We start from the raw sequence: 17,218 nt of genomic DNA on the forward strand, positions 1-17,218 counted from the left end.
CCCCCCTTCCCTCTCTCTACCCCCTCCCCTTCCCTCTCTCTATTGTATCTCATCCCCCTTCCCTCTCTCTATTTTATATCTTCCCCTCCCCTCTCTCTATTCTCCCTCTTCTTCCCTCCCCTTCCCTCTCTCTATTTTATATCTTCCCCTCCCCTCTCTCTATTCTTCCTCTTCTTCCCTCCCCTTCCCTCTCTCTATTTTCTCTTGTTTTCTCTCTTCGCCTTCCGTTTGTCTATTCTCTCTTCCCCATCCCTCTCTCTATTCTCTCCACCCCTTCCTTCCCTCTCTCCATTCTCTCCACCCCTTCCTTCCCTCTCTCTATTCTTTCTCTCCTCTGCCCCTTCCTTCACTTTATTCCCTTTCTTCCTCTTTCCTCTCTTTTCTCTCACTGCACCTTCCCTCTCTCTATTCCCTACCCCTTCCCGCTCTCTATTATCTCCCTTGCCCTCCCCTCTCACTATTCTCTCTCCAGCTCCCTCTTACTCCCCTTTTCCCACTTCTCTCGTCCCCATCTTTGCCTGTCCTCCCCTTCCTCTCTCCCTGTACTTTCCACCCTCCCCCCCCCCCCCCCCCCCCATCCTCCTCTACTACCGATTCTCTCGGATGATGGGACATGCATTGAGGAACATGTTGGGTAAATGATGGTGAACCGAGCAGCAGACTGGACCCAAACCAATTCCTGCCCAGGGACCGGAGCCGGATGGTCTTTCGAGGGCATCCTAGATTAATGAAAGGAAACATTGTGTACACAGTATGAAATCGCAGATTGAAACATCTCAAACTCGCCCCTGGAACTGGCCATCGGGAGCCAGCCTCCTGCCGGGGTGTTGCCTCTTCACCTCTGCCCAATTCTTGTTCACGTTGGCGAGCAGCTCTAGCAGGTAGCTGGGTTTGCCGCAGCTGACAGGCTCCTGCAGTTCACAGGGGGAGGAGAGCTCAGTGCTGCTGCTGCCCGCCTCTGGGTACGGTCTGCTTGGGCTCTGCCCTCTCTCCAGCCACTCCCCGGAATCGCTCTCCCCCTCCCAGCTCCTCCGGCCAGGGTGCTGGCGCTTGGCGTACAGCCTGTCGGCGGGACGCTGGGGCTCGGCGAGCTGGCCCAGGAAGGCGTTCTCCCCCGAGTCCTGGGCAAAGGGCGACCTTCTCCCCGGGTGCTGCCTTGTCTCGACCTCCAGGGCGGCCCCGTCCAGCCCTCTTCTCCCCGGATGCTGCCTCTTCTCCGCCGCCAGGTAAGCGCCCTCCTCGGACGCCCCTTCCTCGCGTTTGCCCGGGTGCTGCCTCTTCTCAAATTCTTCCTCTGACCGTTTCCCTGGGTGTTGCCGCTTGAAGTCCCCTCCTGCCGGCGGAGAGGCTGCATCTAAAGCTGGCGAGAGCAACAGGAAAAGCATTAGATGCTGGAGCTGGCGGGGACGACACTGCCTGGACGCACTGAATCTCAGCCAGGTACAAGTTAAAATAAAGTGTCAACCAACTATTCATATCTTCAACTCTGGGGTAAACTTAGTCGCCACTTTGATTCTCATGTTTTGAGGGACTAGAAAACAATGACTGATTCACCCCTTGCTCATGGCCAGTGGGTCCTGGAAATTTTAAAACCCGTGTTTTTGTCTCTAATGTATTTTGCCACCACGAAAAAGAGCCATTTCTGCCGACTCTGCTCCCTATCCAGCCAGCACTGTCCCCCTATCCCCTACCCCCCACACTGGCCAATATCTGGCCCCCTGGTCATATGGGCTTCCATAATAATCTTTGTTGTGGCACCTTGATCAGAAATGCCTTTTGGAAATCTCCATGCCATGTGTACAGGCAGTAAGAAGTCTTCCAACAGAGGGTTAAAGTCCAACAGGTTTGTTTCGAATCAGGTGAAGGAGCAGATCTCGGAAAGCTAGTGTTTGAAACCAACCTGTTGGACTTTAACCTGCTGTTGTAATACTTCTTCCTGTGCCCACCCCAATCCAACGCCGGCATCTCCACATCATCTAGACACACGATATTAATCTGGGAATCACGGTGCGGGTATCTATCTAACTCCAATCTTCCCGTTTTAGCCGGTCTCCGGGGGTGGATTTGCAAAGAGGGTGGGTGTTGAAAGTGGATAAAGTTGCCCTTCCTGTGCAGGTTGTGGGGGTGGGGGGTGGAGAGAGTGTCGCTCATTCACAGTTAAGCCGCCGATGTTATTGAGTGGAGTCCACCAGCTTTGCAGAAACCCAATGAGATGTCATTGATGCAAGTATGTGTGAGTGAGTGTGTGCGCATGGGCAGATTAAACTCATGTCTCCTCTGTGCCTCTCTCCCAGCTGTTGTCCTGTGAAATTGTTTCAGATGCAGATGTTACCTGACCCAATAATCCGGCAAATAAGACAACCCGGCCCTTGCAAACTTCTTCAGTATGTTAATACCGACTGTTAATAACAGACAAGTGTTTCGATCCAACCTGTGCGGAAGTGGGAAGGCTTTATTTTACCCAGCCACTGGTTATGAACCCGAAAGTGCGGCGGAATGGATTCAATCATTAATTATCGCAATTGAATTGGAGTAACATTTAAAAAGGTTCGTTAGCCGGGGCCATGGGGAATGGCAAAGAATGATGGACTGCATTGAATATTTCTGTCAATAGCTAGCCCAGGCGAGAGGGGCCGCGTAACAGCCCTCCCGGTTTATTTCATTTGTTCCCATTTCTTTTATTCATTTGGTCCGTGGATTAGTAATTCGGATTAATTAGAGAAGTAAGAGTCCTCCCATCTACTTGGTGTCCAAGAGTCTAGCTTTTCATTCTCCCAAATACAAAGCCTTTTGAATTATCTTCTTTTTGCCTCTGATGGATACAGATCTGTGCCCAATCTGTGCCCAGCCGAGCTCAAGGACAATCCCTTTCACTTTAAGATCTGTGCCCAATCTGTGCCCAGCCGAGCTCAAGGACAATCCCTCTCACTCTAAGATCTGTGCCCAGCCGAGCTCAAGGACAATCCCTCTCACTCTAAGATCTGTGCCCAGCCGAGCTCATGGACAATCCCTCTCACTCTAAGATCTGTGCCCAGCCGAGCTCATGGACAATCCCTCTCACTCTAAAATCCGTGCCCAATCTGTGCCCAGCCTAGCTCAAGGACTATCCCTCTCACTTTAAAGGTGCGAGTTTGTGTTGAGTACTCACCTTTCCCCTGAATCTCGGGCTTCTCCTCGCTACCGGTTGTTCTAACTCTGAGGAGTAGACGGCTGTTTGCTGGTGGGGACGGGACGGTGGTCATTCACATTTCTAAGTTGTGCCTTCCACTCTCCCGGCCAGTCCCTGTAAGAGCCGATGGCGGGTCTCTCACGCACCCCTCACCCTCTGGCTCTATTTTGCTAAAAATCACCGACAGAGAATCTTACTAAAATCCCCTTCTCTGGCCAAACGCCTCTCGCTTTCTTGCCCATCCCTGTTTAATTTCTGCATTTCTAACTTTTCCCACACTCGAACCCTTTTTTAAATTGTTGGATGTCATAAATTCTTGTTTTAAACCTCGTTTCTAATCCTGGGCGGACTAGAGAATAAATAATAACCCAGTAAACATCCAAAGTTCGATTCTAACTCTTCAAGCAGTTCTCTAATTGTAAAAATAACGAAATGCTGGGAATTGATAGATCTAAGATAAAAGTTAGTTAAAAAAATCTACAGTTCCTGAAATTACCGAGCTGTTTTATGAGATGGAAGTTGTTTAAAGGGTGCATTCCAGACTGACTATGTACCGTTATTGTCCCGTTCCTCCGCCATTCTCATCAACATGGAGCGAATGAGGATGGTCTCCGCTCTCTGCAGCATCTCCTCCAGCGGGATTGCCTCTGTCCCCGCTCCGGCCGCCGCCGTGTGCTGACTCGCTGTCACACACTTGTGAAGGGTGAGGTAACCCAACAGCAGGAACCATGCCGACCGCATCTCGGTGCGAGAAAGGGAGGGGGAAAAAAAGTTTGGACAGCTCTCTCTGTGTGGGAAGCAAGAATTGAAGTTTACTTCGAGGAAAGGCTGAGATCAAGCGGCACAGTGCGCTGTCCGCGGTGCTGAAATTTAAAACAAATTTAGAACCGCATAATCCGGAACTGATCTCTCTCTCACACACACACAGAAGCACAGGCACACACAAAAAGACACACAGAGACAGTGAAAGAGAGAAAGACAGAGACACACAAGGAAAGGCACAGATAAATTCATACACACAGACAGAGACACACAGAAATAGTGAGAGCGAGAGACACACACAGGGCAAGACACAGAAAAAAACACACTAAGAGAGAAACACACAGAAAGACAGACAGAAATCCATGCACACATACACAAAAAGATGGACAGGGAGAAAGAGACACAGAGACACCCAAAATGACACACACTCACACATATACATACTACCACAAATGAATGCACACATGCACACATACTCACTGACAAATTAATAATAGATTTGGAATCAATGGCAAACAATGAGCACCTTGCTGCACGGAATTCCACCTGAGTACTGTTACCTATCCCGTCTCCGGCGATCCGTCCCCTTCAGCAACTCTGTGAGCCAGACTGCAGAGCACTCAGCTACTCGGTCCTTGTCCTCGATCTATTGGACTCCCGATATAGTTCTTGGATCAGTTTGCCTCTGACGATCGAAGGCTGCCCATTTATAGCCCTTTCTGATCCCCCACCCCCAGATATGCAAATTTATTGAGTCGTAGGTTAAACGTATTTCTTTTGAAAGTACAACCTCACATAGATACGCACTCGCTCACACACACAGATATAAACTCACGCACACACAGATACAAACTCACACACGCACAGATATAAACTCACAGAGATATAAACTCACATACACACAAACTCACACACAACTATAACTCACACACAGAAACTCACCTATACACAGATATAAACTCACACACACAGATACAAACTTACACACACAGATATAAACTCACACACAGATATAAACTCACACACACAGATACAAACTTACATACAGATATAAACTCACATACACACAAACACAGATATAAACTCACAAACAGATAGAAACTTACACACACAGATATAAACTCACACACACACACACACAAATACAAACTCGCACACATACAAACTCACACAGGCACAGATATAAACTCACACACACAGATACAAACTCATACACACATATAAACTCACACACACACAGAAATAATCTCACACACAGATACAAACTCACGCACACATATAAACTCATACAGACATAAACACACACACACAAACTCAGACACACAGATATAAACACACTCACAGATACAAACTCACACACACACAGATACAAACTCATACACAGATATAAACACACACACAAACTCATACACAGACAGAAATAATCTCTTACAAACACACATACAAACTCACACACACAGATATAAACACACACACACACAGATAAAATTTCACACACACACACAGAGATACAAACACACACAAGAGATACAAACACACATACAGATATAAACTCACACACAAATACAAACTCACACAGGCACAGATACATACTCACAGACACACGGATATAAATTCATACACACAGATATAAACTCACACACAGATACAGACTCATACACACACTTACAAACTCACACACGCACACAGAGATACAAACTCACACACACACAGATACAAACACACACACATATATAAACTCATACACAGAACAAACACACACAGATACAAACTCATGCACACACACAGATACAAACACACACACAGATACAAACACACACACACAGGTACAAACTCACACACACACACAGATATATAAACTCACACACAGAACAAACACACACACAGATACAAACTCATTAACACACAAATACAAACTCATACACACAGATACAAACTCACACACACACAGATATAAACTCACACACACAGGTACAAATACACACACACACAGATGCAAACTCTCACACACAAACACAGATACAAACAGACACAGATAAAAATTCACACACACAGATATAAACTCACATGCACACAAACACACAGATACAAACTCACACACACAGATAGAAACTCACATGCACACAAACTCACACACACACAGATACAAACTCACACACAGAGATATAAACTCACACACACAGGTACAAACTCACACACGCACAGATACAAACACACTCACTCAGATACAAACTCACACACACACACACAGATATAAACTCACACACAGGTACAAACTCAGACACACACAGATACAAAGTCCCCCACACACACAGATACAAATACACTCACACAGATACAAACTCACGCACAGACACAGATATAAATTCACACACAGCTACAAACTCACACACACACACAGATACAAACTCACACACATAGAACACAGAACATAGAACAGTACAGCACAGAACAGGCCCTTCGGCCCTCGATGTTGTGCCGAGCAATGATCACCCCACTCAAACCCACGTAACCCGTATACCCGTAACCCAACAATCCCCCCATTAACCTTACACTACGGGCAATTTAGCATGGCCAATCCACCTAACCCGCACATCTTTGGACTGTGGGAGGAAACCGGAGCACCCGGAGGAAACCCACGCACACACGGGGAGGACATGCAGACTCCACACAGACAGTGACCCAGCTGGGAATCGAACCTGGGACCCTGGAGCTGTGAAGCATTGATGCTAACCACCATGCTACCGTGAGGCCCCTACAGATACACATACAGATAAAAATTCACACACACATACAGATACAAACTCGGACACACACAATACAAACACACACACGGATATAAACTCACATACACACACGTACAGATAGAAACTCGCACACACACATACAGATACAAACTTGCACACACACATACAGATACAAACTCACACACACATACAGATACAAACTCGCACACACATAGATACAAACACACACACAGATAGAAATTCACACACAGAGATATAAACTCACATACACATAAACTCGCACACACAGATAGAAACTCACACACACTCAGATATAAACTCACACAGATATACAAACTCGCACAGATATAAACTCACACATACATACAAATTTTCAGACAGATACAATCTCACACACACACAGATACAAACACACACACACACACACACAGGTACTAACACACACACACACACATACAAAAACACACTCACAGATACAAACTCACACAGAGAGATACAAATTCACGCACACACAGATACAAACTGTTATGGCCAGTGTTTAGTGAATCCCAAAGTGTATCATGGAGTTCACCTGACCCACAACTTTTACTAGATTGTGGTATGGGGAGCACACGGCCCACTCTACAGAAATGGAAAAGTATTTTTTAACGCAAACAATCTTTATTCTATGAACTCAAGTTAGCCTTTTTAAAACATACAGTGAACATCTTAGCAACCATTAATTCAAATACAACCCCCAAAGACTACAACACTAAGTAAACCTTTAAGCTTTCCTTTTTAACATCCATACGACTTAAAAACAAAACCTTTGTCAGAAGCACACTAGGTTAAAGTCACTGCTGAAAACATTTATAATTCTGACTTCACCAAATGATCAAGAGATAGTCTTTTGATGGCAGAGAGAACAGCAGTATATCTGCTTGGTCTGACTTCAGCTCCAACACTGAAAATGAAACTAAAACACACCCTGCAGCCTGCTCACAAACAAAAGTAAAAAGCTGATCGACAGCCCAGCTCCACCCACTCTCTGACATCACTGCAGTAGTAAACACTCATTTCTTAAAGGTACTCTCACTACAGATATTTATATGCACACCCATTTATAAACACCCTTTTCTTAAAGGTACTCTCACATGGCACCTCCCCCAAAGAAAAAAAAACCCATCAACTTCACGATGGTTTCATTTTTCACCTTTTCACTTTCCTTTAAGAAATGCACACAGTAAATATACTTTTTCGTTTCAGAAAATAACACACGCAAATAGGTATAATAATATAGTCCATTTTTTTTGTTTTTCTTCCTCGAACTGAAATTGCTTCCATTCATCACATTTGTGACAAAGCATCGGCTATGACGTTTTCGCGTCCTGCCACATGGACTATTTTAAAATGAAATGGCTGCAACAGTAAGCTCCAGCGAAATAGCCTTGCATTGTTATTCTGGAATCGCTCCAAATACGTCACCGGATTATGATTAGTATATATAACGGTGTTAGATGGATTGCTGATCACATAAATGTGAAAATGTTGCAAAGCCAGCACCAAACTCAAAGTATCGTTCTCAATCGTGGAATACTTTTTCTGGTGAGAATACAATTTCATTGAAAAATAACCAATCGGCCGCCCCTAGCCCTTCATCGACATCTTGTAGAAGCACTGCACCTACACTCACATCACTCACATCAACCGCCAGTTTGAATGGTTTCGTATAATTTGGGACAGCTAACACAGGAGCAGTGGTTAACACAGCCTTCAGGCCGTCAAATGCCTGTTGACACTCCGCTGTCCACTGGAATTTGTTACGCTTCTTGAGCAAGTCCGTCAGTAGAGCGACCAGACTGCTAAAATTTGGCACAAATTTCCGGTAAAATCCACTCATACCAAGAAATCGCATTATTTCACGTCGTGTCGAGGGTATCGGAAACTCCCAATAACTTTTGTTTTCACATCCCGTGGGACCATTCGACCCTGTCTGAATGTATGGCCAAGGAAAGTGACTTGGGCCTTTCCAAATTCACTTTTGGCCAGGTTTATCACGAAACTCGCCTCCTGAAGTCGATCGAATAACTCCATCAGATGTTTCAAATGTTCTGTCCATGTCTGGCTGAAAATGACCAGATCGTCGATGTATACCGCACAATTGGGTAATCCTGAAACAATTTTATTGGTTGACCGTTGAAATGTGGCTGGGGTGTTTTTTATGCCAAATGGCATAACTTTGAATTGGTATATACCATCTGGAGTCACAAAAGCTGAAATCTCCTTCGCCCTTTCGGATAAACGTACCTGCCAGTAACCTTTAAGTAAATCCAGTTTGGAAATAAAAGCTGATTGTCCCACTTTCTCAATGCAATCCTTCAAACGTGGTATAGGATAAGAGTCCGTTCTTGTAACTGCATTAACCTTTCTATAGTCCACACACTACCATTGGGTACCATTAGGTTTAGGTACCATCACTATGGGTGAGCTCCATTGGTTACAACCCACTTCATTAATGCCATTTTTAAGCATACTCTCAATCTCTTTCTTAATCTGTGCCAATTTTAAAGGGTTAAGTCTATATGGATGTTGTTTGATTGGACAGCAATTCCCACATCTACATCATGTATAGCCATTTTAGTGCTTCCCAATTTATCTCCACAAACTTGCCCATGTGATATCAATAACTCTTTCAGGTCAGTCCATTTTTCCTCTGGAAGGTAACTCAACAATTTATCCCAATTTAATTTAATTTGAGGTATGTCAAATTCACAGTCATCTGGATTTGGTTCATCACTTTGAGTTAGAATCATTAAAACCTCCTCCTTTTTCTCTCCTTCCCTTTCAAAGTACCTTTTAAACACATTCACATGACACACTCGGTGAGTCTTCCTTCTATCTGGTGTTTTTACCACATAATTCACCTCACTTAATTTCCTTTCAATCTGATAAGGTCCACAAAACCTTGCTTTTAAAGGTTCACCTACCACTGGTAACAATACTAAAACTTTATCTCCACAGGCAAAACTACGAACTTTGGATTTCTTGTCCCATACCCGTTTCATCACGTTTTGTGCAACTTTTAACTGTTGGCAAGCCAATTCACCTGCTCTATTTAATCGTTCCCTAAAATTTAACACGTAATCCAATAATGTAATTTCTGATTTCTCACTCATCAATTTTCCCTTTATCAATTTAAGTGGTCCTCTTACCTCATGACCAAAAATTAGTTCAAAAGGACTAAATTTGGTTGACTCATTAGGTGAATCCCTAATTGCAAACAGTACGAATGGAATTCCTTTGTCCCAATCCTCTGGATAATCTTCTTTTAATATAAACATTTTATTAAGGTATTTTTGGTATAGAAACAACTACAAAATAGACAAGATACATGAAACCATAAACCTGGTGCAAAAACCGTTTACCTTTCGTACAGGTCCCACCCTTATTACCCCCCTACTCTAACCTAAACTACTCCCACGATTCCCCCCCCCCCCCCCCTCCCCGTCTGCTGACGATTAATTTTCCACAGGGAAGCCGAAGAATGGTTGCCACCTCCGGGTGAACCCTAAGTGACCCTCTCAAGGCGAACCTAATTTTATCCATAGAGAGAAAGCTAGCCATGTCCGATAGCCAGGTCTCTGACTTCGGGGGCTTTGAGTCCCTCCATGCAAATAGTATCCATCTCTGAGCTAGCAGGGAAGTTACGTCTGCCTCTTTCTCTTCCTGGATTCCCGGATCTTCTGACACCCCGAAAATCGCCACCTCTGGACTCAGCGCCACCCTTGTTTTTAACACCGTGGACATGACGTCCGTAAACCCCTGCCAAAATCCCCTAAGCTTTGGACATGTCCAAAACATGTGGACATGGTTCGCTGGTCCTCCCGCACATTTTGTGCACCTGTCCTCCACCCCAAAGAATCTGCTCATCCGGGCCACTGTCATGTGAGCCCGATGAATGACTTTGAATTGAATCAGGCTGAGTCTGGCACATGTTGCAGACGCGCTGACTCTGCTCAACGTGTCTGCCCATAAATCATCCTCTATCTCACCGCCCAGCTCCTCCTCCCACTTACGCTTCAGCTCTCGGTCTGCGTCTCCTCAGACCCCATAAGCTCCTTATAGATGTCCAAAACGTTCCCCTCCCCTACCCACCCTCTGGAAATTACCCTGTCCTGAATCCCCCTCAGCAGTAGGAGTGGGAAGGTTGCCACCTATTTACGAAGGAAGTCCCACAACTGCACGTATCTGAATTTGTTTCCCCTCACCAGCCCAAACTTTTCCTCCAGCGCCCTCATACCCGGAAAGCTCCCCTCTATGAACACATCCCCCATCCTCTCAATCCCGCTCTCCGCCATACCCAGAACCCCCCCATCCATACTCCCTGGGGCAAACCGGTGGTTATCACAAATTGGGACCCAGAGCGATGCTCCCACATGCCGCCTCCACTGGCCCCAAACTCTCAGGGCCGCCACCACCACGGGGCTGGTGGAGTACCACGCTGGCGGGAGTGGCAGAGGCACAGTTACCTATGCCCCCAGACTGGTGCACTTACAGGATGCCGCCTCCATATACACCCATGCTGACCCCTCGCCACCACCCACTTCCTGATCATGGCTATGTTAGCCGCCCAGTAATAATTACTAAAATTTGGCAGTGCCAGTCCGCGCTCTCCCTGGCTCCACTCGAGCATTACCTTCCTTACCCATTGGGTCTTGCCCGCCCAGATGATCACCTTTAAAAAAAGGACCGCGGAATAAAAATGGGGAGACATTGAAATACAAATAGGATCGTCGGAAGGACCATCATTTTCACCATTTGTACCCTCCCGGCCAGCAACAATGGGAGCATGCCCTATCTCCGTAAATCGTCCTTCATTTGGTCCACTAGCCAGGCCAGATTCAATTTATGCAGCCGGTCCCATTCCCGCGCCACTTGGATGCCCAGGTACCTAAAACTACCCCCTACTGACCTAAAAGGCAGCTTCCCCAGTCGCCCCTCCTGTCCCCTCGCCTGAACCACAAATATCTCACTCTTATCCATGTTTAGCTTATACCCCGAAAACCGCCGAATTCCCCTCAAATCTTCATGATTTCCTCCATCCCATCTACTGGGTCCGAAAAGTTCAGAAGCAGATCATCCGCATGGAGCGAAACCCTGTGCTCCACCCCCCCCCCCCCCCCCCCCCCCCCCCCCCCCCCCCACCACGACCAGTCCCCTCCAGCCACTTGAAGCTCTCAGAGCGATTGCCAACGGCTCTATAGCCAGCGGAAACAACAGTGGGGAGAGGGGGCATCCCTGCCTCGTCCCCTGGTGCAGTCTAAAATAGTCCGAAGTTGTCCTGTTCATCCGCACACTTGCCACAGGAGCCTGATACAGTAACTTGACCCAGTCAGTAAAGCCCCGCCCAAATCCAAACCATCCCAGTACCTCTCTTAGATAGTCCCATTTTACCCGATCAGAAGCCTTTTCTGCATCCATTGTGATCACTACTTCCACCTCCCGGCCTTCCGGGGGCGTCATGATCACATTTAACAGCCTTCTTACATTGGCCACCAACTGCCTACCCTTAACAAACCCGTCTGGTCCTCCCCAATAACGTCCAGAACAAGGTCCTCAATCCTGGAGGACAAGATTTTGGCCAGCAACTTGGCATCCACATTCAGCAGGGAGATCGGCCTGTAGGACCCACACAGCTCCGGGTTCTTGTCCCGCTTAAGAATCAGCAAAATCATTGCCTGTAACATTGTCGGGGGCAGCACCCCTCTTTCCCTTTCCTCATTGAACATCCTCAACAACACTGGCCCCAGTGTCCCCGAGAACTTTTTATAGAACTCCACTGGGTACCCGTCTGGACCTGGGGCCTTACCTACCTGCATGGCCTTCAAGCCCTCCACTATCTCCTCCAGCCCGATTGGCGGCCCCCAGCCCTTCTACCCGCTCTCCGTCCACTGTTGGGAAATTCAACCCCTCCAAGAAGCACCTCATCCCCTCCGGCCCTGTAGGGGGTTCTGACCTGTACAGCCTGCTGTAAAAATCTCTAAACGCCTTATTCATCCCTACCAAATCACCAACCAGGTTCCCCTCACCGTCCTTTACTTTCCCTATCTCCCTAGCTGCCTCCCTCTTCCTGAGCTGCTGTGCAAGCATTCTGCTGGCCTTCTCCACATGTTCATAGATCGCCCCCCTCGCCTTTCTCAACTGCTCCATCGCCCTCCCTGTTCCTCTGGATAATCTTGACAATAAGCCCTCAACATTGTCTTTAATGTCTGATAGTAAGAAGTCTTACAACACCAGGTTAAAGTCCAACAGGTTTGTTTCAAACACGAGCTTTCGGAGCACGGCTCCTTCTTCAGGTGAATGGAAAGGCTTGTTCCAGAAATGTTTATATAGACACAGTCAGAGATGCCCCGGAATGCGAGCACCTGCAGGCAATCAAATCATCAAAGATGCAGAGAGAGAGGTAACTCCAGGTTAAAGAGGTGTGAATTGTCCCAAGCCAGTTCAGTCGGTAGGCCTCTGCAAGTCCAGGCTTGTTGGTCGGGGCCGAATGTAATGCGACATGAATCCCAGATCCCGGTTGAGTCCGCATTCATGCGTGCGGAACTTAGCTATAAGTTTTTGCTCAGCAATTTTGCGTTGTCGCGTCTCCTGAAGGCCTCCTTGTAGAATGCTGACCCGGAGATCAGAGGCTGAATGTCCTTGACTGCTGAAGTGTTCCCCAACTGGAAGGGAACAGTCCTGCCTGTTGATAGTCGCACGATGCCCGTTTATTCGTTGTCGCAGTGTCTGCATGGTCTCGCCAATGTACCACGCTTCGGGACATCCTTTCCTGCAGCGTATGAGGTAGACTACATTGGTCGAGTCGCACGAGTATGCGCCGCGTACCTGGTGGGTGGTGTTTCCACGTGTAATGGTGGTGTCCATGTCGATGATCTGGCATGTCTTGCAGAGATTACCCTGGCAGGGTTTTGTGGTGTTGTGGTTGCTGTTCTGAAGGCTGGGTAATTTGCTGCAAACAATGGTTTGTTTGAGGTTGCGCGGTTGTTTGAAGGCCAGTAGTGGGGGTGTGGGGATGACCTTGGCAAGATGTCCATCCTCGCTGATGATGTGTTGGAGGCTGCGAAGAAGATGTCATAGTTTCTCCGCCCCAGGAAAGTACTGGACGACGAAGGGTACTCTGTCAGTGGTGTCCCGTGTTTGTCTTCTGAGGAGGTCGGTGCGGTTTTTTGCTGTGGCGCGGTGGAACTGTCGATCAATGAGTCGAGCGCCATATCCCGTTCGTACGAGGGCATCTTTCAGCATCTGTAGGTGTCTGTTGCGCTCCTCCTTGTCTGAGCAGATCCTGTGTATACGGAGGGCTTGTCCATAGGGGATGGCTTCTTTAATGTGTTTCGGGTGAAAGCTGGAGAAGTGGAGCATCGTGAGATTATCTGTGGGCTTGCGGTAAAGCGAGGTGCTGAGGTGACCGTCCTTGATGGAGACGAGTGTGTCCAAGAATGGAACTGAATTTGGAGAATAGTCCATGGTGAGTTTGATGGTGGGATGGAACTTATTGATGTCATCGTGTAGTCGTTTCAGTGATGTCTCGCCGTGGGTCCAAAGGAAAAAAATGTCATCGATGTATCTGGTGTATAGCATCGGTTGAAAGTCCTGTGTGGTGAGGAAGTCCTGTTCAAACTTGTGCATGAAGATGTTGGCATATTGAGGTGCAAATTTGGTCCCCATGGCTGTTCCGTGCGTCTGGATGAAGAATTTGTTGTCGAAGGTGAAGACGTTGTGGTCTAGAATGAAACGGATGAGTTGCAGAATTGCGTCTGGAGATTGGCAGTTGTCGGTGTTGAGGACTGAGGCTGTTGCAGCAATGCCGTCGTCATGGGGGATGCTGGTGTAGAGTGCCGAGACATCCATTGTGACGAGGAATGTTCCTGGTTCAACTGGTCCATGGGTGCTGAGTTTCTGTAGGAAGTCCGTCGTGTCGCGACAGAAGCTGGGTGTACCTTGTACGATGGGTTTCAAGATGCCCTCGATGTGGCCAGAGAGGTTCTCACACAGGGTCCCATTGCCTGAAACGATAGGACGGCCTGGTGTGTTGGCCTTGTGTATTTTCGGGAGGCAGTAGAGATCTCCAATGCGGGGATTACGTGGGATGAGAGCATGTAGGGTGTTCTGAAGGTCTGGATCTAAGGTCTTGATCAGTCTGCTGAGTTGGCGGATGTGTTCCTTGGTTGGATCTGCGGGTAACTGCCTGTAGTGTTCCTGGTTGTCGAGTTGTCGGTATACTTCTTTGCAGTAGTCTGTTCTGTTCAGTATGACGGTGGCCCCTCCTTTGTCTGCTGGTTTGATGACGATGTTGCGGTTGGTCTTGAGAGTGCGGATGGCGTTGCGTTGTGCTTGGGTGACGTTTGAGGCTGCCTTGTGATTGCGAGTGATGAATCTGGCATTGACACGACTTCTGACGGCTTGAGCATACATGTCGAGTCTAGGGCAGCGGCCTTCCGGAGGGGTCCAATTTGACTCTTTCCTTTTCGGTTGCTGCACTGCAGATCTCGCGGTCTGCTGTTCCGGTTCATTGGTCGTGTCCCTGGGTTCGCTGTTGGCCTCTTGGGGTCTGTGGAAGAATTCCCGGAGCCTCATTCGCCTGATGAATTCCTCCGTATCTGCCGCGAGACTGATGGGGTCCATTTTGGTGGTGGTGCAGAAATTGAGTCCTCTGCTGAGGACTTCGATTTCGTCTGGTTGAAGGGTGTAGTCTGACAAGTTGACAATGGATTTCCCTGTATTGTAGCATCTCCACTTAATGTCTGATGCCACCTTTCTAACGCTCCCTGCGATTCTGGATGGTATGCAGTTGATTTAAATTGCTTTATTCCTGAGCTATCTATAACTTCTTTGAATAACCTTGAGATAAAATTTGATCCTTGATCCGATTGTATTTCTGTGGGTAGTCCATATCTAGTAAAGAATTCAAGTAACTCCTCCACAATCTTTTTAGCTATAATATTACTGTACTGGAATGGCCTCTGGAAACCTAGTAAACACATCTATTACAGTCAAAAGGTATTGATTCCCACTTTTCGTTTTAGGAAGCGGTCCTACGCAATCATTAGGACCCTAGTAAAAGGTTCCTCAAATGCTGGAATGGGTATGAACGGCGCTGGTTTTAACACTGTTTAAGGTTTCCCTATCACTTGACATGTGTGAAAGGATTGCCAAAATTTAACTACATCTTTTTTTTTTAAATAATTTTTATTAAAATTTTCACATTTTCACAAAAAAGAAAACAATAACAGAAAATTCTAAGAACAAAAAAAAAACAGAACCCCCCCCCCCCCCCCCCCCCCCGTAAATACAAAAGAGAAACAATAAATTCATGCCCGTCATTGGCAAAAAACAGATATTCAACCCAAAACAAAAACAAAGAGACAACCCCCCCCCCCCCCCTCCCCTCCGGTTGCTGCTGCTGCTGACCTTTTGTTTTTACCGTTCTGCCAGGAGATCTAGGAATGGTTGCCATCTCCTGAAAAATCCCTGCACTGACCCTCTTAGGGCAAATTTCACCCTCTCCAATTTAATAAACCCCGCCATATCGTTGACCCAGGCCTCCACGCTTGGGGGCCTCGCATCCTTCCACTGAAGAAGAATCCTTCGGCGGGCTACTAGGGACGCAAAGGCCAGAACACCGGCCTCTTTCACCTCCTGCACTCCCGGCTCTACTGCAACCCCAAATATTGCGAGTCCCCAGCCTGGATTGACCCTGTTTCCTACCGCCCTCGATACCGTCCTGGCTACACCCTTCCAAAATTCCCCCAGCGCTGGGCACGCCCAGAACATGTGACATAGTTTTCTGGGCTCCCTGAGCACCTAATGCACCTGTCCTCGGTCCCAAAAAACCGGCTCATCCTTGTCCCGGTCATATGAGCCCTATGCAGTACCTTGAACTGTATGAGGCTAAGCCTCGCACACTAAGAGGAGGCGTTCACCCTTTCTAGGGCATCCGCCCACATCCCCTCTCAATCTCCTCACCCAGCTCCTCCTCTCATTTATCTTTCAGCTCCTCCACTGAGGCCTCGTCTACCTCCTGCATCACCTGGTACACTTCCGAGATCCTCCCCTCTCCAACCCACACCCCCGAGAGCACCCTGTCCTGGACCCCACGTGGCAGCAGCAGGGGGAACCCCGCCACCTGCCGCCTGACAAATGCCCTTACTTGCATGTACCTAAAGGTGTTCCCCGGGGGGAGCCTGAACTTCCCTTCCAGCTCACCCAGGCTCGCAAACTTCCCGTCTATGAACAGGTCCCCCAGCCTCCTGACATCTGCCCTGTGCCAACTCAGGAACCCGCCATCAATTCTCCCCGGAACAAACCAGTGGTTCCCCCGTATCGGGAACCCCATCGAGGCCCCCACCTCCCCCCTGTGCCGCCTCCATTGCCCCCAAATCTTGAGGGTAGCTGCCACCACTGGGCTCGTGGTATACCTCGTAGGAGGGAGCGGCAGTGGCGCCGTTGCAAGCGCTTCCAGGCTCGTACCCACACAGGATGCCATCTCCAGCCTCTTCCA

At 47.7% G+C, this 17,218-nt stretch overlaps 1 protein-coding gene across 3 annotated transcripts in view; it reads right to left on the bottom strand.

The window, feature by feature from the left end:
* Positions 1-577: 577 nt before the first annotated feature.
* Positions 578-17,218, bottom strand: part of trh (thyrotropin-releasing hormone) — a 38,824-nt gene continuing 22,183 nt past the window's right edge. The window contains exons 1-3 of one of the 3 annotated variants that reach the window (XM_038812035.1): positions 4,492-4,711; positions 3,724-3,956; positions 578-1,360 (exon numbers count right to left, since the gene is read on the bottom strand). In XM_038812035.1, coding sequence (XP_038667963.1) covers positions 777-1,360; positions 3,724-3,910 — 771 coding nt within the window. In that variant the 5' untranslated portion in view covers positions 3,911-3,956; positions 4,492-4,711 and the 3' untranslated portion in view covers positions 578-776. Of the gene's footprint in view, positions 1,361-3,723; positions 3,957-4,457; positions 4,712-17,218 lie in introns of those variants that run through there. The other 2 variants (XM_038812034.1, XM_038812033.1) reach the window with 2 other exon arrangements.

This window comes from Scyliorhinus canicula, chromosome 11, assembly GCF_902713615.1.
Source record: "Scyliorhinus canicula chromosome 11, sScyCan1.1, whole genome shotgun sequence".
NCBI lineage: Eukaryota > Metazoa > Chordata > Chondrichthyes > Carcharhiniformes > Scyliorhinidae > Scyliorhinus > Scyliorhinus canicula.